Here is a 22,546-nt window from a genome sequence, read left to right as displayed (position 1 = left end):
GAATGTTTCCACTATTCTTATGTTATGTATCCTTGGCAACCCCTCACCCCCTTTCCCACTCCCCTGGTTTGTGGTCTACCCCTTTAAAAACCCTCCTCAGACTGACTGGCTTTGTCAAACTCTACTCCTGCATGAGTGTGCAGTTTGACCGCTGGCTGCCAGCTCTCTTCCCTAATAAACCTCTGCTGATTGCATCCAGGTACGGTGTCTTGGAGTTTGTGGGTGGTCACTACTTGCTGAGACTTGAGTAAGGGTCTCCCGAGTTTGGGGGTCTCCACTACCATTAAAACTTATTTTTGTTTGGTTCTGGATCAGGACAAAGGATTGTATATTTTACATACCAAGGGTATATTTTACATACCAAAGCAGACCTGCCCTCCAGATTTTCCCAGAATGCCTCAGTCCCTTCCTAGCTTGCCCTGCCCCCAATCCTGAACTTTCCAGCAAAGGAGCTGAGCTGCCCTCCCCCCCCAAAAGGCTCCTCCCTAAATAATCCAGACTTTTGGTCTCCTGGGCCCCACCTCTCCCTCCCCCACTCCCCTCTCTTTTCTTCTCCTCTTCTCTCTGTACACACCTCCTTTCTTTCGTTCTCTCCCCTCCCCCATCCTCCCACTCCCCATGGTTACTTCCCCTACCTTGGTCCATGGGGCCAGTGAGTTTGCCAGAGAGCAGCTTCCCAATAATCCTGTATTTAATATAATACAATCTGGCTTGAGTTGGCTCATTTCACCAGAAGAGAAATAAGTTTACTAAATCCAGAGTTCAAATCTTGGACTGTCTTTTTCACGCAGCTGTATATTTGTATTTTCTTGGACGTCGCTCAGATGGGAGAGGGGAAGCTGCACTTAATAGACAAGGCCAGTTCAGGAGCTGTGGATCTGGAGGGAGGCTAGTGGGTGTGGTGATGGTGGTAGGAGTAGATGAGAGAGGGGCTCCTATGTGTGTTTCAGGCATCCATAGCCTTTTGATTAAATTGTAATGTTCTAGTACAGATCAATTACACAGTAATGGCACAGACCATCTTTTTACCAAATTGTAATATAAGCAGCCCAACCCATTTGATCCTGGTAGAGTTAAATACTGAGACCAACACGAAGGATGAACCATGAGTGTCGGGCCATGGAAGGGTATCTTGGTTCTTGGGTGGGCATGGGCCTAGAACCCCGAGACTCCAAGGAAGAAATGGCAGATGTTCAGCCACCACAACCCCAGAACCCAGGGTCCTGATATGTGGTCTAATCTCCATTTGAACTGCACCATTCAGTCACATAGGACATAGGTAGAGAGCATGGCTACAGGCCGGAGTCTTGAGAGATTTCTATATTAATGAGTTACCTAAAGGCCAGAGGGCATAGATAATTAAGTTACTCCCTCCCAGATCCTCCCCTCTTCCCCCTTCCTATTTAAGCCAGGCCTCTGGCTTAACTGGGGGTGCACCCAGACAATCCACACACACCATGAGCAATAAACCTTTGGAACCACTTTGGACTTTCTCGGGTCATTGGGACCGCTGGTCCATGAGGACTTCCCCACCACTCCTGCCTGCGGCGCAAGGACGCTCTGTAGGAAGCTGAACTGACAGACCTGACGGCTGGAAGGCACCGCAGGTCTGTCATCTTGAAAAGCGGCGGCACTGCCGCTGCTGCCGTTTTTTCTTATGGTGCAGCCGCTGCTTCAAAGCGGCTGCCCGTTTTTTCTTACGGTGCAGCCGCCGACTCAAGGTGGCTGCCCGTTTCTGCTCTCGGCGCCACAGACTAAAAGCGGCTGTGGCTGCCAGCCGAGAGAAGCAGCACCGCAGCCTCAAAAGCGGCTGACAGGCTGACATTCGCCCGTCAGCCGCTGAGGCGACTATCCAAGATGGCGGCTAACTCAAGGCTTTCAGGGAAAACCATCAGTGCACTGCGCATGCGCAGTGCATTTAGGAACTTGACTCCAGCCCCTCCCAAACGGGGCATGCAAATAAGGTACAATTAGGGTACCACGAACCTGGCCAATCACCCCGCCCGGGCGGGGTATGCTAATGAGTATGCTAATGAGTCATTGCAAATTGACCAATCGGACACCTCCATGTGCTTTGCCACGCCCAGGGCTGGGGGTATATAAGTAGCCCATTCTGAGCATTCCAGTTAGTCTCTCCCAGAAACCTAAAAGAGCACTTCCAATAAAGGCTGTTGAGAAGAATCCGGTTTGTCGCGTCTTCCTTGCTGGACAAGCGGGGCGCGACAAAGTGGTGCCGAAACCCGGGAAGAAGAAAAGAAGAAAAGAAGAAAAGAAGAAAAGAAGACAGAAGAAAAGAAGACAGAAGAAAAGAAGAAAGAAGAGAGAAGAAAGAAGAAATCCGGGACAGAAGAAAGAAAAAAGAAGGCATCTGAGAACGGGGGACCCGAGGAGAAATTCTCGCGGATTCAGAACTCTTCACCCTGAGAAGCGGCGGTACCGGTAAGTTCCCTGATCAAATGGGATAAAAGGTCCTCAGAAAGAGAGGATTTGAAAATCTGCAGATTCAGAAAGACCTCGGTAAAGAGGCACCTCAGAAGACCTCAGAAAAGAGGCAGTTCAGAAGTCCGCAGTCTAGCGGCAGTTTGCCCAAGGGAAAGTTCCTGAGGGAACGGGACAATATAAGCCCAATTTTTGATTAGGACAAGACGGGGTTAGACCACTCCACCTGTCCACCCGTGTGTAAACCTCACATAGCTAAGTGAGTAACATGGGGAATACTCAATCCAGCCAATTCTTGAGTGCGTTGCAAGAGCTCCTTGAGCAACGACACCTTGATATAAAAAGAAGAATCCTAGAGGGCTTTCTACGTGAGATAGAGCGAGTAGCCCCATGGTTTGCGCTCACAGGGTCTCTAACCATTAGCTCATGGGAGAAATTGGGTCGAGAGCTTGATAAGGAGGCTGAGGAAGGGTCAGTGAAACCTGCGGTGAGGCCTCTTTGGCGCATAATACGTGCCTGCTTGGAGGATAAAAGATGTGTTGAGGGTGTGAAAGCAGGACAGAAATTGCTTCAAGAGCATCAGGAGAGCATGTCAGAAGAGGAAAGGGCCTTTAAGGAGAAAAAAGAGGATAAGGGGTACAAAGATAAAGAAAAGGGAAAAGCTAGCATAACCAAAGACAGGTCTAAACGACCTGAAAAGGATAAAAAGGAGAAAAGGGAAGAGGGATCAAGAGGGATTTACCCCTCTTTGAAAGAATTAGAAACTTCAGATGAGTCGGGGTTAGCTTCTGAGGAAGAAGCAGAGCTGGAAAGGGGAGCCGCTAAGAATAGACAAAAAAGATGTGATTTTGGTCGGGGAAACATCAGTAAGGCCAAGGATAAACAGGAAGAGGATAAGTTAGACAAAAGGGATGAGGAGCTGAAGGAGTTCCTAGCCGAAATGAGATCAATGACTCTTTCAAGAAAGAAACAGGAAGAGGGGAGAAAAGATGGGAAAAAGGGATCTTCTTTTTTCCCTCAGACATGGAAGGAGGCAGCAGGGGCCTTTCCTATTTTTGAGGATGATAATAGGCAGAGATTTTATGAGCCTTTAGAGTTTAAGCAACTAAAGGCCTTGGCTGAGTCCGTCCAGGCGTATGGGGTTAATGCGTCTTTTACTCAGGCATTGTTGGAAAGACTAACCTTGCGTGCTATGACCCCATCCGATTGGATGAGCACAGTCAAAGCCTGCTTAACTATGGGTCAGTATTTGAACTGGAAGGCCCTGTATATCGAGTACGCTCAAAGCCAGGCTCGGGCCAACCAAATTGATGGCCAAGATGCCTGGTCCTTTGACATGTTAATGGGTCAGGGTCAATGGGCCGCAAATCAGACAGGTTATCCCATACCAGTTTACAACCAGATTAATGCCATGGCCATAAAGGCATGGAGGTCCCTGCCCAACAAAGGAGAGGTATCAGGAAACCTAACAAAGGTCATCCAGGGGCCCACGGAGCCATTTTCTGACTTTGTGGCAAGAATGATAGAGGCAGCAGAGAGGATTTTTGGTGACCCAGATACAGCCATGCCATTGATAGAACAGCTTGTCTATGAGCAGTGTACGAAGGAATGTAGGAATGCTATCACTCCATGGAAGGCTAAAGGATTGCAGGCATGGATGAAGGCATGCAGGGAAATAGGAGGCCCTTTGTCCAATGCAGGATTAGCAGCTGCTGTCCTACAAGCTACAAAAGGAATAGAGAGAGCCAAAACCTGCTTTATTTGTGGGAAGTCTGGACACTTCAAAAGACAGTGCCCCCAGAGGAGTAACAGTGCGGGACAACACGGACAGGGCCCTGGGCCTTGTCCCAGATGTAAGAAGGGGAATCATTGGGCAAAAGAATGTCGCTCCTTCAGAGATATTAATGGACGTCCCCTACGTAACAACTATGGTGGTGTTTGTCCAAAAAACGGGCAGAAGGGCCCACGACCCCAGGGCCCGCAAATATATGGGGCCATTCAGAGTCCATCTCTGCAAGCCCCTCGGAACCAAGGAGGGCCACTCCGGGTTCTGCAGGACTGGACCTCAGTGCCACCATTAGAATTGTGCTGACACCGCAAATGGGAGTGCAGCCTATAGAGTCTAATTTTTCAGGACCATTGCCCAAAGACACTGTAGGCTTACTTTTAGGACGATCATCCTCAGCTCTGAGGGGATTACAGATCGTTCCAGGAGTTGTAGATGCAGACTATACGGGGAAGGTCAAAATATTGGCCTCCTCTCCAAAAGGAATTACGGCTATTTCCCCAGGAGATAGGATAGCTCAGTTGTTACTACTGCCCAGTTTGCATAGCTATTTTCCATCCCATAACAAGACTAGAGGTAATAGCGGGCTCGGGTCTACCGGGTCTCGCTTTGCCTATCTTTCTTTAGAATTACGAGATCGTCCTATGACGACACTATGGGTAGAAGGTCGATCTTTTTTGGGACTGTTGGACACTGGGGCAGATCGTAGCATCATATCTGCCCATGACTGGCCTGCCAAATGGCCGACCCAGAGGTCTGCCCAAAACATCCGGGGATTAGGCTATGAATCCTCCCCCATGATGAGCTCTAAGGAGCTGGTGTGGAAAAACCAGGAAGGGAAAACAGGAAGGTTTACTCCGTATGTTCTGGACCTCCCGGTCACCTTGTGGGGAAGAGACGTACTAGTACAATTAGGCATGAAACTCACAAATGATTACTCTGCTCAATCACAAAATATGATGCAGGGCATGGGCTATAGGCCAGGCAAGGGACTGGGAAAGAATCTGCAAGGCAGCCCAGATGTGATAACTACACTTCCCAAACATGATAGGATTGGGCTGGGTTTTTCTTAGGGGCCACTGAGGGAGGTACACCTATCACTTGGAAAACGGGGGACCCAGTGTGGGTCCCTCAGTGGCCATTGCCTATAGAAAAGTTACAGGTGGCAAGAGCCTTAGTGCAAGAACAATTAGAGGCAGGACATATAGAACCATCCCAATCCCCCTGGAACACTCCAATCTTTGTAATAAGAAAGAAATCGGGTAAATGGAGATTGTTACATGATTTGCGGGCCATCAACGCCCAGATGCAACCTATGGGCCCCATTCAACAAGGCCTTCCTTTACTTTCTAGTCTACCAAAGGAATGGCCTATCTTTATAATTGACATTAAGGATTGTTTCTTTTCTATACCATTGGCCCCCACCGATTGCGAGCGGTTTGCTTTTACTGTCCCCGCAATAAACAATGAAGAACCTGATGCCCGCTACCAATGGCGGGTACTACCACAAGGAATGGCCAATAGTCCTACTATGTGTCAGCTGTATGTAGGGCGAGCTTTGCTGCCAATTAGGCAGACCTTCCCAGAGATTAGAGTTTGTCATTACATGGATGACATTTTACTGGCCGCTCCCACCAGAGACCAGTTGGATTCTGCTTCTGCAGCATTGATTAAACGACTGAAGAAAGCACAATTATATGTGGCTCCAGAGAAGGTACAGACAGAAACGGTAGGACGATTCCTGGGAGCAGTAATATCTCCCAGGGACATTAGACCTCAAAAAATAAATATCAGAAAAGATCATTTACGTACGCTAAATGATTTTCAACAATTGTTAGGAGATATCAATTGGATTAGACCCTATTTAAAGATCCCCAATCATGAGTTGGTTCCTTTGTTTGACATCTTGAAAGGGGATCCTCACCTGACCTCCCCCAGGAGCCTCACACCAGATGCTAGGTTAGCCCTGCAAAGGGTAGAAACTGCTCTAAGTAAGGCACAAGTTACTCGCGTCCGCGATGTGCATACCATCCTTTTATGTATTTTACGGACACTGAGACAACCTACTGCGGTACTATGGCAAGAGGGCCCCCTATTATGGATACATCCTCATGTTTCTCCTAGTAAAACTGTGGAACACTATCCCACGGTCATCGCACAGTTAGCTTTAATGGGCCTTAAATCGTGCTTGGCACACTTTGGTGTGCCTCCAATGAGGATTATTACCCCTTACACTAGTCAGCAGATACAAACTTTGTGTGCTGTGATAGATGATTGGACTATTCTCAGATGTAGCTTTGATGGGGATTTTGATAATCATTTCCCCAAGAGCCCTATCCTGCAGTTTTTTACCAATCACCCCATTATATTTCCAAAGGTTACAGCCTCATTACCTATACCTGAGGCAGTGGATATATACACGGATGGCTCCAAAACAGGAGTTGGCAGTTACGTTGTTGGCTCTGAACCCCCAGTACAAATTCAGTTTACCCCTGGAACTCCACAACTCGTGGAGTGCCAAATTGTGTTGGTAGTCTTTCAAACCTTCCCTGGTCCATTTAATTTGGTATCAGACTCCAGGTACGTAGTTAATGCTGTAGCTTCTTTGGAACTTGCAGGACCTATTAAGTCAAATAGTCCTGTTTGCCACCTTCTCCAACAAATCCAGAAGCTTATTTGGCTAAGGGAAAATAAGTTTTTCGTCCAACATATGAGAGCCCATACTATGCTGCCAGGTCCCATGACAGAGCGTAATGCTCTGGTGGATGCAGCCACCCGCATGGAATTTGTCTTCCACACGGATGCAATTACTAAAGCCTCTGCTTTTCATAAGCAGTTTCATGTACCATCCACCACACTCCGCCATATGTTTCGCTTGCCACGAGCAGCAGCCAGAGATATTGTAACCAATTGTCCAGATTGTGCACAGTTTCTTCATCCGCCTCATACCGGCATTAACCCTAGAGGCTTGTTGCCTCTCAAACTGTGGCAAATGGATGTTACCCACATATCCCGCTTTGGGACTCTTAAGTATGTCCACCTTTCCATAGATACATGTTCAGGCATCGTCTATGCCTCTCCCCTAAGTGGGGAAAAAGTCCGCAATGTGATAAGCCATTGCCTTGCGGCTTGGGCGGCATGGGGAAAGCCCGATGTCATTAAAACGGACAATGGACCGGCCTATGCATCTAGGCCTTTCGCCACATTTTGTCAACACATGAAGGTGAAACATATCACTGGTTTACCCTACAACCCTCAAGGTCAGGGTATTGTGGAACGTGCCCATCGCACACTAAAGGAACTGTTAATAAAACAAAAAGGGGGAGTAGCTCATGGGCACTCCCCAAAAGATCAACTTTCTTTAGCCCTCTTCACTCTAAATTTTTTGACATTGGATTCGGACGGACGCTCAGCGGCCGACAGGCATTCACTGTCCACCCCAACTGTTAAGCAAGAAGTAAAATGGAAGGATGTCTTAACAGGCTCATGGCATGGTCCGGATCCGGTCATTTCCAGATCCAGGGGAGCTGTCTGTGTTTTTCCACAGGACCAGGAAGATCCGATTTGGGTCCCTGAACGCCTCACTAGACGTATTGAACCACCCCAGGACCAGAACGATGCGGAAGACATACGTGATGATCCAGATGATGAGTCTACTGCTGATGGTAACCCAGGGATTAGCCATTCAACTATGGGCAATAGCCAAAACCTGGCCGGTTCCCATGCCCATTCATAGCAATTCCCCAGTTCTGCCCACCTTTTTCTCCACCTCTTGTGACCAAGATATGCCCTGCACTATTCCCACTCAGGAGGCCCCTGAAAGATATACAGCCACTAATTACACCTTGGCAGGCACCTTATGTTTCACCTTTAATAGGAATGTTGCTCCATGCATTTTTCTAGCATCCCGGTATTTGGTGAATTGGCTAGATCCCATAGATATAGGGGGAACAAGCACCGGAGTATTACACGCAGCTCTATCAAAGCTGAGCTCCGGCCTTAGCCAGGGTTCAGGAAAGACAGGCACTAATTCTAGTGCCTCCCTCAATATCACCACCTTTCTTATGTCGCAATATTTAGTTATACCCTCTAATGGTAATTCCACCCAAGCCAAGTCCACTAAGCGTAAAATCCTGCCTATTTGTCCACCATACCAAGAGTTTCCCCCCGATTTCTCTCCTTGCCAGAGTCCCGATCACCGGCACACTCAGATATCTTCTGGGTTTGAATTTAGCCCCCCGTTGTTTAAAGCAAAGTATACCAATAACTTAAGGATTCCATCCAGGCTAGGTAACATCTGGCCCTGGTATCAATGGCTACTCTCTAATAACAAGTCAGCCTTTACTTCTCTCACCCCATTCTCTAGGTTGAGAGGGGGCAATTTCTCATTGGTTAACATTACTGCCATCAGGCACCCCAATGTGAGTTTGTCAGATATCAAGATTAAGGGGCAATTACAGAATCTTTCTTATGCAGAGGCTCCCGTTTGTGTGAAGCCCCCCTTTTTCTTCATTCTGACTAACTCCTCAGGGGTAGTGCTAAGTTGCAATGCCTCTGGGGTTGCCTGCTTGATATCTGAGTGCTGGGATGGGACAAGTACCACAGCTCTGGTGGTGCAGTTACCAACCTTTGTACCCGTCCCTGTTGAAGCTGATCCTGAACAATTTCCAATACTTACCCTGTTGCGCCAGAAGCGTGATTTTGGTATCACGGCAGTGATAGTAACTGCTGTTGTAATAGCTGCTGCCGCGGCCACAACTGCTGCGGTCGCTATGACCTCTCAAGTACAGACGGCAGAGACAGTCAATTCCATAGTAGAGCAGACAGCTACTGCACTGACTACCGAGAGAGAGATTAATGCCCATCTTACCTCTGGAATACTACTGGCTAACCAACGCATTGATATAGTCCAAAACCAAGTAGAGGAACTATTCAGAGTCATTCAGGCCTCCTGTGTGTACTCCATGAGAGGCCTCTGTGTCACCCCCCTACAAACTAACTTTTCTCAGTCTATCAATCAATCTAGGATGCTGTCAGAATACCTGCGAGGCAACTGGTCGTTGCAAGCAGAAGAGATGGTGACCAGATTGTTTGTCCAGGTTGCCCAGCTGAACGGGACCAGACTGCAGCCTCTCTCCCTCAGTGACCTCACATCCTGGATGGCCAATGCCTTTTCCTTCTTTAAAGAGTGGGCGGGAGTCCTGGTTTGGGGAGCCATGATGTTGGCCGGTTGTGTCTTTTGCATATGGCTTCTATGCAGACTAAGGAGAGATCATGCCAGGCACAAAACCGTAGTCTACCAAGCCTTAGCCACCCTCGAGAATGGTGAATCTCCCCATGTTTGGCTAGCAACCCTGAAGGAAATATGAGCGGGTTTCATAGATACGAGCCCTTAAGGAGTACTCTACTGGCAGTTTGAGGTGTTTGCGAGTGGGTACTCGACAGGGAATGTTCCACGAGTATGGATAGATTTCCCGAAAGTATGCCTGATTGCATAAAGGTTTGATGCCAAAAACCTCCTCTCCTGGTGGCGCCCCAGGGTGAAGGCTCCCTTTCCCCGTCAAAAGGCATCGAGATGGGTATGGGAAGTATTCAAGAGAAGAAACCCATTACAATATCTCATTTTGCACAGGGGATCAGGCCTCTGCTTTCCCTCACTGTACAACTATACTCATAGGGCAACTATCGTGTACCCGTTCTATGACTCAGGGTTTGCAAATAAAACAAAAAAGGGGGAGATGTAGGAAGCTGAACTGACAAACCTGACGGCTGGAAGGCACCGCAGGTCTGTCATCTTGAAAAGCGGCGGCACTGCCGCCGCTGCCGTTTTTTCTTATGGTGCAGCCGCCGCTTCAAAGCGGCTGCCCGTTTTTTCTTACGGTGCAGCCGCCGACTCAAGGCGGTTGCCCGTTTCTGCTCTCAGCGCCACAGACTAAAAGCGGCTGTGGCTGCCAGCCGAGAGAAGCAGCGCCGCAGCCTCAAAAGCGGCTGACAGGCTGACATTCGCCCGTCAGCCGCTGAGGCGACTATCCAAGATGGCGGCTAACTCAAGGCTTTCAGGGAAAACCATCAGTGCACTGCGCATGCGCAGTGCACTGCGCATGCGCAGTGCATTTAGGAACTTGACTCCAGCCCCTCCCAAACGGGGCATGCAAATAAGGTACAATTAGGGTACCACGAACCTGGCCAATCACCCCGCCCGGGCGGGGTATGCTAATGAGTCATTGCAAATTGACCAATCGGACACCTCCATGTGCTTTGCCACGCCCAGGGCTGGGGGTATATAAGTAGCCCATTCTGAGCATTCCAGTTAGTCTCTCCCAGAAACCTAAAAGAGCACTTCCAATAAAGGCTGTTGAGAAGAATCCGGTTTGTCGCGTCTTCCTTGCTGGACAAGCGGGGCGCGACAACGCTCCTCGTGTTTTCGGACCTGGCAGCATGAAAACCACCCCCAAGAGGTTCCCTAGTGAGTTTTTTCTCACACGTGAGGTTTGTGCATAAAGGCAACTATGTGGAATAAAAATTCTGATGACAAATTCTGCCCATTCACAAGCCCTGTGAATGTAAATGAGCTACATACCCTTTCTACAACTGAGATAAGAGAGAGAGAGAGAGAGAGAGAGAGAGAGAGAGAGAGAGAGAGGAATAGGAGGTACAGATTTACAATAAACACAAGGTCAAGCCTTTTAGTTTGTTAACATATTTATAGTCCCTTGTCAGGGAGATAGAATAAACACAAGACAAACATACAACTACATTACAAATCCTTGTGAATATGGATACAAAAGGAAGCTTGCTCCACAGAAACAATTGATAAGGAGACAACATCCTGGAACATGTGCATAGAAGAAGTTGAGCTTGCTTTGTAGTCAGTCACATGATTCTCATTCATTGGGATGTCCCATAATTTCCAATGAATATTGAGTTTTAATACATTGTAAGTTCTGAAATAGATGTTGATCAAAGGGCATAAAATTTTGGATTAAAAAAATAATTCTGGGCTGGAGAGATGGCTCAGTGGTTAAGAGCACTGACTGCTCTTCCACAGGTCCTGAGTTCAATTTCCAGCAACCACATGGTGGCACACAACCATAAACATACAAAGGATGACCAAATCAGATGATGAGTCAAATAAACTGATCATAGTAATCATTTCAAAGTGTGTACATATCAAATCATCATAGTGTATAACTTAAAAATATATACATTGTCATTTGTATCTAAATAGAACTGGAGAAAAAGAATTTTAAACTGATCACAAAGGTGTGATAGAAGCAACCAATGATGTGTATACAAATCTAATTATACAACATTTCCAACTGGTCATTTACCTTTGTCACACAGTCAGATTTATAAAAGAAAACTCAATACAAATATTCTTTGCCTCATTCAGGGTTCAGGCAAAATAGGCATGAACAAAGACAGCGACAGCCAGGAGGATGATTGCATTGATGTTCACAACACTTCTCCACAAGGGCTTCTCAGATGTGTCTGAGAATTTTTGCCTCAGAGCTGCCTCCTCTTCTTTGGTCAGCTTGGGCCCTGTATTCTGCAGACCACAGAATAAGCTGCATGCTCTCCTAAGACATCCACTGGATTGCTCAGAATCATCTGAAACAAGAAAAGGCATCCATAAATTATCACCAAAGACAGGAAATAGAAATCACTGTTGGTGCAGTATAAATGGGTGTGAGCAATGTCACCACCACTTGCAAGTGTCAGGGGAATCCATGGGAAAATGCTTACATTTGATTATCTGAAACAAAAATTCTGCATGTTAAGAATCCAATAAACAAAATAAAAAGAATCAAAGACTGGGGTTGCGGACACTGACATATCACAATAAGATTTTATAATTAGAAGAAAAGACCATCAGCCTCCTCACGTAAACGTGCAAGAAGGAAATAGTTCAAACAGCAGTAACAGGTGCTTTATTAAAACACTCAGAAAAGAAAGATTTGCACTAAGTTACTTTGAAATAGTAGTTTGCATCCATCATTCGTAAACACTGAAAACCTTTTAATACTCGTGTTAGGAAGTTGGCATGCAAACAGAACTGCTAAATGTTGTTGCAAGGACATTTAATTCCCAAGTAGGGGACCATGGAGAATGCTCATGGCCTTTGGTCAGACTTTTTAAAATACGTCCCAATGGTACAGTAGATTGCATACCAAGGAATTTGGTGCAAAGCTCTTCATGGTGGCATTGGAAAATTTAAGACATGTTTCTAAACAGCAGTCTATGAAAAATACTTGAAGATAAAGCAGAAAACTGTGAAACATAACAAAAGTATTTCGGTGGTGGTAGAAAGTATATGACCTTTGTGTCTAAAAGAAGCTGAAAATTAATGAAATACCCAAGTATCATCTAACCTAATGTAGACATCATATTTACTAGAGTAACCTCAAATACTGTAAATGGAAGGGTATACTAAGGGGAAAAGATCACCGAAGAAGGACAAAAAAGAAGAGAAACAAACCTGAAAGTTAGTTCATTGATAACAAATCAACTAGCTTAGTCTGGAGGAGAAGAGGTATTAGGGAGAATAGTGGGGAATAAGGGTGGAGAAGAGATTGTGTCAGACACTCAGACATGACCAATCGAGACTGATCTGTTGAGCACAGTCTGTAGAGATGGGTCAATCTGTAATTGTTATTTTGGCAGCTGGCACTCAGTTTCATGGGTAGATGATGGATGGATGGATGAGCAGATGGACTAGAGAGGAATAAGTAAGTGGATCTCATATTAAATGATCAGGATGTTGAGGACATGCCTCAAATTTTTTAGTTTTGTACACATACATGTAAATCTCAGGAGCTGAATTTAGTGGGATTAAAAACAAACATAAGCCATCAAAGCCAAACACACACAGTGTTTTACATTAAAGCAAATGTAAGCCAGATATTACCTCCTTCAAGAGCACCATCAACTTCTTCTTGAGTTTCCTCTTCTGCATCTAAGTCAATCCGTTCCTCTGTGTTGTTCCAAAGACTCCAGCACAGGCGGTATAGCTAACCAGAGACAATGCACAAGTTCACTAGTGATGGGGAGATATTTACAATGACTCAACAATACCTTGGTTAATGTATGGTTTTAAAAATATAACTGTGCCAGGGCGGTATAGGTTAAAAGGAAAGATCTCACCAAAACATATCAATCATTTTGAATTATTTCTGTTTTTAACTCTGGTATTTGCCCACAACTCCAAGTGGTATTTTGAGACTTCTACTTCTGGGTTTGCAATGTCAGGAAGGGCATAGATTCAGCTGTCCTACAGAGAACCTTGGCTACACTTGCTATCTTACTCCTTGTGTGAGCAATACATTGTGATTACTTTATTCAGTCTAATAGTTACTTTTATTCTTTAAAACGTTTGTATTAATTTGTCTTTCAGGATGCATCATCCTTAGACAGTATCTGTGAACTGTTCTTGATTTACACCTTTCCAACCTCACCTGCAAAAACTGATATTATAACTGTTGGATATCATTTTGATTGTTATATGTGATATAATTTATATCTTCGTGCTTGTTGATTAATCCCACCACTTGGGAGGCAGAGGTAGGCAGAGATCCGTGAAGCTGAAAAACCAGCCCGCTCTGTATAGCAAAGTTCAGACTACTAGGACTGTGTAGCAAGAACCCCACCTCAAAAATGGTTTAAAAGATTGAAAGTAAATAGCAAAAAACACATTTGTATTTTATTTTATTTGCCATTTAACTCCAATGAATACTAGTCTTGGGCCATTCTAAGGACACTGTGTCGAGTATCCATGGGTTTAAAACTTAAAATCATATTATTTTCAGCCATGCAAATCATATCCATGTCTGTCGTTCATCAGTTCGTGAAGATTTATCTTTCTTTGTTTCTATTGACATAAAAACTGTATGTGCTATGTTATAACATACTATTAAAATAGCATGTCTCATACTGAGTCTTTTTGTTGTCTATAGCCAGACTTTTAACTACTTCATGGATTCTTTTTCCCCCTTATCCTACCCTTTCAATGCCCTAACACTAAGTAGGAGAGAAAAAAAGGATGGAGGGGAAAGGGGATGACATTATAGTTAGACTACATCCTGCTGATTAGGGGGATGGAGTTCTTGTTTCTTCTTTGTGCATGTCTATTTAACAAACACCAACACACAACAGATTCTTAGGGCCCTAGCATATATATATATATATATATATATATATATATATATATATATCCTCTGAAGTGCCCTAGAATTCCAAATGTCACACAATTGCAGAAACTCTCTGCAGCTGGCAAAATCCCACCCCTGCTAGAGCACAAAACAAATCACAGTCAGCTGCTGTGGATGATCTGAAGCAGCATCATATCCCACACCTGGATTTCAAAGGAAAACATATTCTTAGAATGTGTCTGTATTTTTTTATTGGATATTTTATTTACATTTCAGATGCCATCACCTTTCCCCATTCCCCCACCCCCCAGAAAACCCCTATCCCCCTTTTCCTTTTTGCTTTTATACACTTTTTAAAAATGTTAATCAAAGGTTCTATAAGTTTGGTAATGCTCAATCAGAAGTGTATCCCAATACCCAACCTTGATATATCAACTATCTTTGACTGGTGGGGACACGTGAACATCTGCCTCGATATCCCTCTTTCTTTCTCTCTCTTTCTCTCTCTCATCACCTAGCTTCTCCTCTCCTTCTCCTCCTCTCCTTACTCCTTCTCTTCCTCTCAGTACTCCTTCCACCTTAGCTCCTCCTACATATCACCCTTCCTGTTAAAATAAAACTTTTCTCTCAAAATACAATTAGAGCATACATGTGTCTGTATTTTTAATATTCCAGAATTCTCCCTAGTGCTGTTGTTACCAATTCCTTCTTTGGAGTCCTTGAATTCTGACCCTAACTTGCATTAGCTTTCTTCAAGTGTTCATTCCCCAAATTTTTACCTGGCCTGTTTCAGTACTGCTTTGCTAGATGCCTTCAGAACAGGTTTCAAGAATATCTGTGAAATAGCTCTTAATACTAATGAATGCTAATCGGTCTGCTTCAGAAGTTAAAGATTCACAATGTATTTATTGAAACACAATGATGATCTCATTGATCCTTGAGAAAGTTAGTTCCTTAAGAATTAGTAGTAAGTTATGCTGGGCAGTGGTGGCACACGCCTTTAATCCCAGCACTTGGGAGGCAGAGGCAGGCGGATTTCTGAGTTCAAGGACAGCCTGGTCTACAGAGTGAGTTCCAGGACAGCCAGGGCTACACATAGAAACCCTGTCTCGAAAAAACAAATAATAATAATAATAATAATAATAATAATAATAATAATAATAAGTAGTAGTAGGTTATGATTATTCTTGTAACCACAAAATTTTATATTACATTTTCCTTTGTAAATATGTGCTTTCTTGTGTTCTTTTGTTCATTTCTGCTACCAAATATAAGTGTTTAGTAATGAGTTCTGGTACATGTCATTAATAAAGTTTTTAATTTCATTTGCCACATGTTTCAAATTCTCAAGGTAAACACCTTGTACTGGCTGCTTCATATATATATATATATCTCCATGCAAAATAGAACAACATTAAAGAATATGAATCATAAGTACAAAATACATAGAAGTATTAAAATAATACTTGATAATATTAATTATGTAATAATATTGATAGCATGTAACATGCTATCAATAAACTGAAACAAAGTTACTAAATAATGAGTATAGATATTTTTTAAAAGATTAGTATTTTCTGATCTCTCACAGTATGCCCCCTTCTACAGGTAATTCTGTCAAAAATTACAGGTCCATTTATTTATTTATTTATTTATTTATTTATTTATTTATTTAGACATGGTTTCACTATTTAGCCCTGACTATTCTGGAACTTACTGTATAGGCCAGTCTGGCCTTGAACTCTTAGAGATCAAGCTATCTCTGTCTCCTGAGTGCCACCATGCCCAGCTCAGACTCACGTTTTAAGATGTATATCTATGCTTACACAAATGTATTTGTGTCTCTCTTTTTATATATCCAAAAATGATAGTATAGCATATTATAATATCCTGCAGGTCTTTTTCCTGATTCAACCATGTTATCGACATTTAAATATATACTAGTGCTTTCCCATTATATACTTATTCTTTTAGTGATAAAAATCTGCATTGTTCTTGTTGTGCTAAGAAAAAAAATAACATTTTCTTAATTTGCATATATTTAAATGAGCTACTAAAAGTATATTTTTTTTAACTATAGGTATAAGATTTAAAAAATTGGCAACTACAACCTCTTAGAAATCATAAGATTCACATATTCACCAACAATTGTGGAATGTAGGAATTTTCCCACTTTCTTACCAACACTGAACATTATTTAATACTCTTTTGGTCAATTTAAATAGCATATGACAAAAATGAACATCATATGTTCAATGTTCTCATCCCATTCAAACTGTGGATGATATTTGATTTGCCCCTAACCTGGCTCATCCCAGGTGCCTCTTCTGCTCTCTGATGTTTCCTGGTCTCTTAGGCAACACCAGGTGCTGTCATTCTGGTATCTTGGAACAGTGGGATGGCCTGGAGTTATCCCCCATTCATATTAGGAAAACTGTGAAATCCCAGTTCATTTCCTAATCTCACACATCTCCATTCTCTGCCACTTGGCATATTCTGGGCACAAAGCTGTCGATTAGTGGATCCTAGCTCTAGTGTAAGTTACAATGTTTCCATTGCCTAAGCCTGGATAGTAGCTACCATTACTCACGTGAACATCAGGAATCGGCTCTGTTAGGAAGGAGACTCCCAGGGTTACTATTATGGACACAAAGAAGAGAATGATGGCAAAGTACATATAATGAACTCCACAGATAATCTTGGGGCAGTTACTGGGAGCCAAGCAGCTTCCTGTTCCGTATACAAACTCAGTGATCATACGGATCAGGCCTACCACAAGTCCAAACATTAGCCCCCAGAATGCTCCCTGCAAGAAAAAACAAACAAGAAAAAAAAGAAAAAAAAAAAAAAGGTTACCATCCTGCTTTCTGGCTCCAATAAGGGACAGTCAAGAACACATGTTTTCAGAGTAAGGAAAGTTGAAAATATGTCTTTATTAGTAAACTAATGCTGTCTTTGTTTCTCAGACACCTGAGCCCTTTAAAACCTATTTATTTTGATTTATGTCTATGTGTATGTGCTTGCTTATTTGTATGTGCACCACATGTATGAAGTACATGCAGAGGCCTGAAGAGGGAGCTAGAGCCCCAGAACCTAGTTACAGGTGGTTGAGAGCAGGTGTGGGTGCTGGAAATCAACCTGGGTTCTCTACAGAGGCAGTAAGTGCCCGTAATTTCTGAGCCATCTCTCCAGGTATACATGGTGCATTTCTTTCTATTTTATTCTATTCATTATTGACCGATGCTGTTTGTATACACTTATGGGTACAACTAGCTTATATTATGATGTACACATTACAGAATGATTGCAATTACTTAATTTCCACATCTTAGATATCACATGGTGATTTTTTTTTTGAATCCCAGAGCTCTGTGGTCCACTCTGACTAAAGCTAAGTTTTTTTCTTTTTCGTTTATGTTTTCCTGTCTATAGATTTAAACACTCACTATTTTGCCCAATAGGTAGATCTATGACTTTCACAATTTTCAGGGTTGATAAGAGGCATGCTTGACAAATCAATGCTTTTCTTTTTCTAGAGATCTATGGTGTTGGAAACACATGCTCTCAGTTCTCCCTTCTGGAACTGGCATGGCAAGGGGACCAGAAACAGGAGCTTTAGACTGTGGGAAACTACATCTGAATTTCAATGCCCTGCTTACTATGACATGGCAGACTGAACAGACATCAGGACATCAGCTTCTCCATACCTGTTCCTAACCAGAGACTATATCAATAGAATAATTATACAGTTGGTGGATTAAAATAATGGTCTACAAGAATCAATCACCTATAGAATAATAGGATTTAATGTATTTCAGGTAGCACTACTGTGGTAGACTTTTTTCTTGTAAACATTTTACATGTCTTCTATTTCCAACCTCTTGGCACTCAAATAAGGTAGGTACACGGTTGTTTCTATATGACAGAGTTTTTTGATTTACTTGATGTCAATATTATTATATGGTAGAACTATGACTGGATGTTGAAGTCCTGTTTTGAAAATTAGTGTTTTTTTAAGTACTCTACAATGAATGTACATACTTTGTTAAAAATGTTAGGAATTTAATATGATTGTGTGTTCCATCCATGGTCACATACTTCTGTGAGGGTTATAAACTGTGGCTTACCACAAGTGAAGTTGAAATAGGCCTTAAGTGACAGACATAGATTGGACAGAATGCATTACTTTTGAGATGGGCTGTCACTGTGTTGCCCTGGTTGGTCCTGAATGTCTAGATTTAAGATGTCTTCCTGAGACAAGCTCCTGAATAATATTCTTGAATAATATTCTGGCCAACTGTGCTTAAGTAAAAGAATGTCCTTTTCTATTCCAGAGGAAGTTCTAAATTTCACTTCATTCTTGCAAATGTATTCCTTAAGTTACTTTTACCTGCTCATTGACCCTTTTGAAGAAGATGGCAAGAGCGAAGACTGCGCCAAGAGGAGGCCCAATGTAGCTAGCAAATGAGGAAATATAGTGGAAGAGCTGTCCATTCTGTGACGACTGGACCAGTGGGACCCACAGGATGCTGATGACAATTAGGATGATGCCAAATATCCTGTCAGGAAAACACTGTGATTTAAAGGTTAAACAAAAGCAGTATGCCCAGCTCCACCGTTCCTGACATGAATCTTCTGCTCTTCCCTTGGATTTCCAGAAAGGCAAGCTGGTTGACCTTGTATGAACCCATGTGGTACCTGTAGAATATCTGGTAGTAAAAAAGTCAATGAATAAACCTCTCAAAATTGGCTGTTATTTTTTTATTCATGAAATTAGCTATGTATTTATGAAATCAACTTAAATTGTAGCGATTGAGTACTTTTCAAGGTAAGAATAAATTAGAAACAAACCTTAAACTACTTCTATCCATTGTTAATAATTTATAGGATAAATAAGGCAGATTTGTCCTTTTCCTTTTTTCCAGGTTGAGGGAAACTGAGTCAGTTTACAGAGATTAGATTGAAAATATCAAACACCTCAGATGTTGTGTGGCATGGTAAGAAACAGTAATATACATTTCCTAACTCGAGTATTTCACCAACTAAAATGAATTTGTTAAAATACTGTTAGGGGTAAAAAGGTTTCAGAGGTAGCTGTGGTCCAAGGGAGATGAGTTGCTATTCGACACCCAGTGTCTTAAATGATTGTGAACAAGCAATTTACTAATCATTGTGATTTCCTGAGAAAATGTGGTGGGTGAGAGCTTTGGACATGTCACTGAGAGTCTGTCAAAGGACAAGCGTTTTAGCTTTATAAGCTGCTCTGATCTCACAAGTATTGGGAAAACCAAACAGTCTCAGTGTGATGCCTCAAGGACTAAAAATTTGACCACCCATCCCCACTGCACACTGTTATCATTGAACAATAAATTACACCCTCTGCCTCTCTCTCTGCCTCAGTGTCTTCTGTCACAAGTCCAACCCAATCAAACTTCCTGTTGTAGGTAACTGAGCCTGCTTCACTCCTCCTGGCTATCCTCCTAAGCTGTTGTCTCTTACACACTCCTCTGCCCTAATATGACTGTCTTGTTGACCAAAGTACTGCATCCCATTCATACACTCTGTACAAGCAGATGCCCAGCAGAAGACAGATGCACACAGGGGCCTGAAAGTATCTGGAAACTGATCCTGGGTAATGGAAAAATGTGACCCACTAGTATGGGATCATCGTACTAGTGGGTCACTTGAAGCTCACTGCAAACAGGAAAATAACAAGTAGCGAGATAGGAAAATGATTTGAATATTAAGTAAAAACAGATTCATGAATGCTGATCCTACCAGAAGAATAGATTCATTATTGTTCTTCCCTAGAAAGCTGAGGGACCCCACACTACACCCATTTCAAACCACTTTAGGTAACTGTATACTTCGATGCATCTTTATATCCTGTTCTGAGTTTATTCTTAGAACTTATGGCTGTAGGATACAGAATGTAGTTGTTAATTATTTATTTCCTGCACAAACTCATAAATCTCATTAATAAATTTAAAAAATCAATGGTTGGTTTTTTCATATCTTAGTTATGATAAATTGTAAGCTTTAGGCAGCATAGGTGGAAAACTTATTAACATAATGGCTGAAATGTTAACAGCATTTATGCCTATGAGTTTGTGGGGTCTCCCTTCTCCCCAGGGGTCATTGGCCACTGGCTAGCCAGTGAGGACAAAGGGAACAGAGGTGGAGCATAGGGTGGACCAGATGGAAACAGAGACTGCTGCAGTGAGATAAACCTACTCTTCCAGGAGTAGGGTACATAGTGGCTTCTAGGGGTACAGGTAGAAAGAGGTAATTGGCCATAATACAGCTCCCAATTACCATGCGGTGGGAAGACAGAGCAACATTTATGTGCCAAGTTATGCAGCAAAGCACAAGGTCATTCTTTAGATAAGGCCAGGCACCTGTCTGTGTTCAGGGATGCTCTCCAAAGAAAGTCAGACAGAGAGAGGAAAGCCCGGCTGAGAAAGGTACTTCATTCTGCACCAAGCTCAGAGATCCATCCATTTATGGGAGACTTCGACCTTAATAGCAGGGTTCTCCAAAAGGAGTTTTTACTGGAAATATTCTATCCCGAGCCTCATGAAATCCAGGTCACCAAGAAACTCAAGCCTTATTTCTCTGTCTGTTGTCATGAGTCATCATAGGACAAGCTGGTAACTATCAAGTGTTCTTCCTGAGATGACTTCACTTTAGATTATACCTACAACGAAGCTCCGAAGTGCAAGGCCCAGGAGAAAATCATTTTAGGAAAGATGCCTGTTATTAATATGCATTTCCTGTTATTATTAAACTATATGACAATCAATAGTTATTGTGATTTGATCTGCAGATCTGATATTCTGTCTTGTAGTGATGCTATATAGACAAATAGATAACTTCTTTATTCTTAATAATGATCCTATAAGAATACCTAAAATTATATCAGTGATTATTAAGCTCTTTTATAGTGGGACTGCTATTAGGTCCTTTTTGATAGTCTAACCTGCAATGAGAACTCTGTCAGTCTCTCATGTGTCACCTCTTAGACAGTAACCAGACTTTCTACTACTCAGGGTACATTCCAAGAAGTTGTAAAACAATTAACCAAAGGTCGTAAAAAGGAAACTAACAATTTATTATAGGTGATAGGACAAAAGATAAAATATTGACTAGGTTTATCTATATAAAACTTCACTAATAACTTAGTTATGTTTTTAACTTTCAGTGAACTTGTGGAGCTGTGACAGGTGATGTTTAGCCAGATAATTACTCCTAATAGATATGTATGTAAACATTCTCTGTTGTAAATTTCTATTTCAATTTATGATTTGATTTCATGTGTGAACTTGTGATGAACTTTTTTAACATGCGATCATGTAGTCTGAAAGATGTATACTGAGGACAAAGAAACAAGAAGAAGTTTTTTTCCCTTTCTGCTTTCCCCTTTTCTTAGCTTTCATAGGAAAATTTTTACAACTTAATAGTAAACACTATAATCACTTTTCAAAGGGTCCCTTTCTCTTCCTGTGACTTCTGACTAGCAGGGTGAAAGTTTCTGCTGAGATAGAACAAAAAGGCCACATTGCCTGATTGGCTGTTAGGCTACAGGTGTTAATCGCCTAAGCCAACAGCTATCTACCCTCAGAAAGAGCAAGAAAAATTTTAGGACTTTCCAGAAGTTATCCTCAGCATTTCAGTATAGCTAGAGAGCTAGAATGGCTGGAGACCTTCAGACTTTAAAGCCACACCAGTGTGGGGAGCCGACAGAAGTTGGCTATCATCCTTGCAGCCAGCCATCTTGAGCCATATACCCTGACAAGAGACTTGATTACAATAGCCTACAACAGCTGAGCACACTCTGATAACATCTTGCTTTAGATACCCAGGATCTTGCCTTGGGTGTGTGAGACTTAAAGGTGTGTGACTTAAGGGCTTGACTTAGAGATCAGATTTAGAGATAAGGCCTAAGGGCATGACTTAAAGGCGTGACTTCAAGGCATGGCTTGGAAGTGAGACATATAAAAGGTGAGAGGTAGACAGAAGAAGTAAGTAGGAATTAGGCATTGAGGAAGAAGACACTTGGACTAGAGAACTCGGAAGAAGGATTATTAAGTATTAGGCACTTGGCACTTGGAGGAAGAACTTGGAATTAGACATAAGGCACTTAGCACTTGGAAGAAGTAACTTGGAACTTGGA

At 42.7% G+C, this 22,546-nt stretch overlaps 1 protein-coding gene across 4 annotated transcripts in view; it reads right to left on the bottom strand.

Annotated features, from left to right (window-relative positions):
* Positions 1-10,922: 10,922 nt before the first annotated feature.
* LOC117724589 (solute carrier family 5 member 4B) overlaps positions 10,923-22,546 on the bottom strand; it is a 50,882-nt gene continuing 39,258 nt past the window's right edge. For 3 of the 4 annotated variants that reach the window (XM_034524489.2, XM_076916493.1, XM_076916495.1), the window contains 4 exons: positions 18,764-18,932; positions 16,964-17,179; positions 13,134-13,236; positions 10,923-11,836 (listed from right to left, as the gene is read on the bottom strand). In XM_034524489.2, coding sequence (XP_034380380.1) covers positions 11,622-11,836; positions 13,134-13,236; positions 16,964-17,179; positions 18,764-18,932 — 703 coding nt within the window. In that variant the 3' untranslated portion in view covers positions 10,923-11,621. Of the gene's footprint in view, positions 11,839-13,133; positions 13,237-16,963; positions 17,180-18,763; positions 18,933-22,546 lie in introns of all 4 variants that reach the window. The other variant, XM_034524490.2, reaches the window with a different exon arrangement.

The sequence above is a fragment of the Arvicanthis niloticus genome, chromosome 20 (genome assembly GCF_011762505.2).
Source record: "Arvicanthis niloticus isolate mArvNil1 chromosome 20, mArvNil1.pat.X, whole genome shotgun sequence".
NCBI lineage: Eukaryota > Metazoa > Chordata > Mammalia > Rodentia > Muridae > Arvicanthis > Arvicanthis niloticus.
Note: the sequence above shows the minus strand (reverse complement) of the source record. Positions and strands in the feature narration are given on the sequence as shown.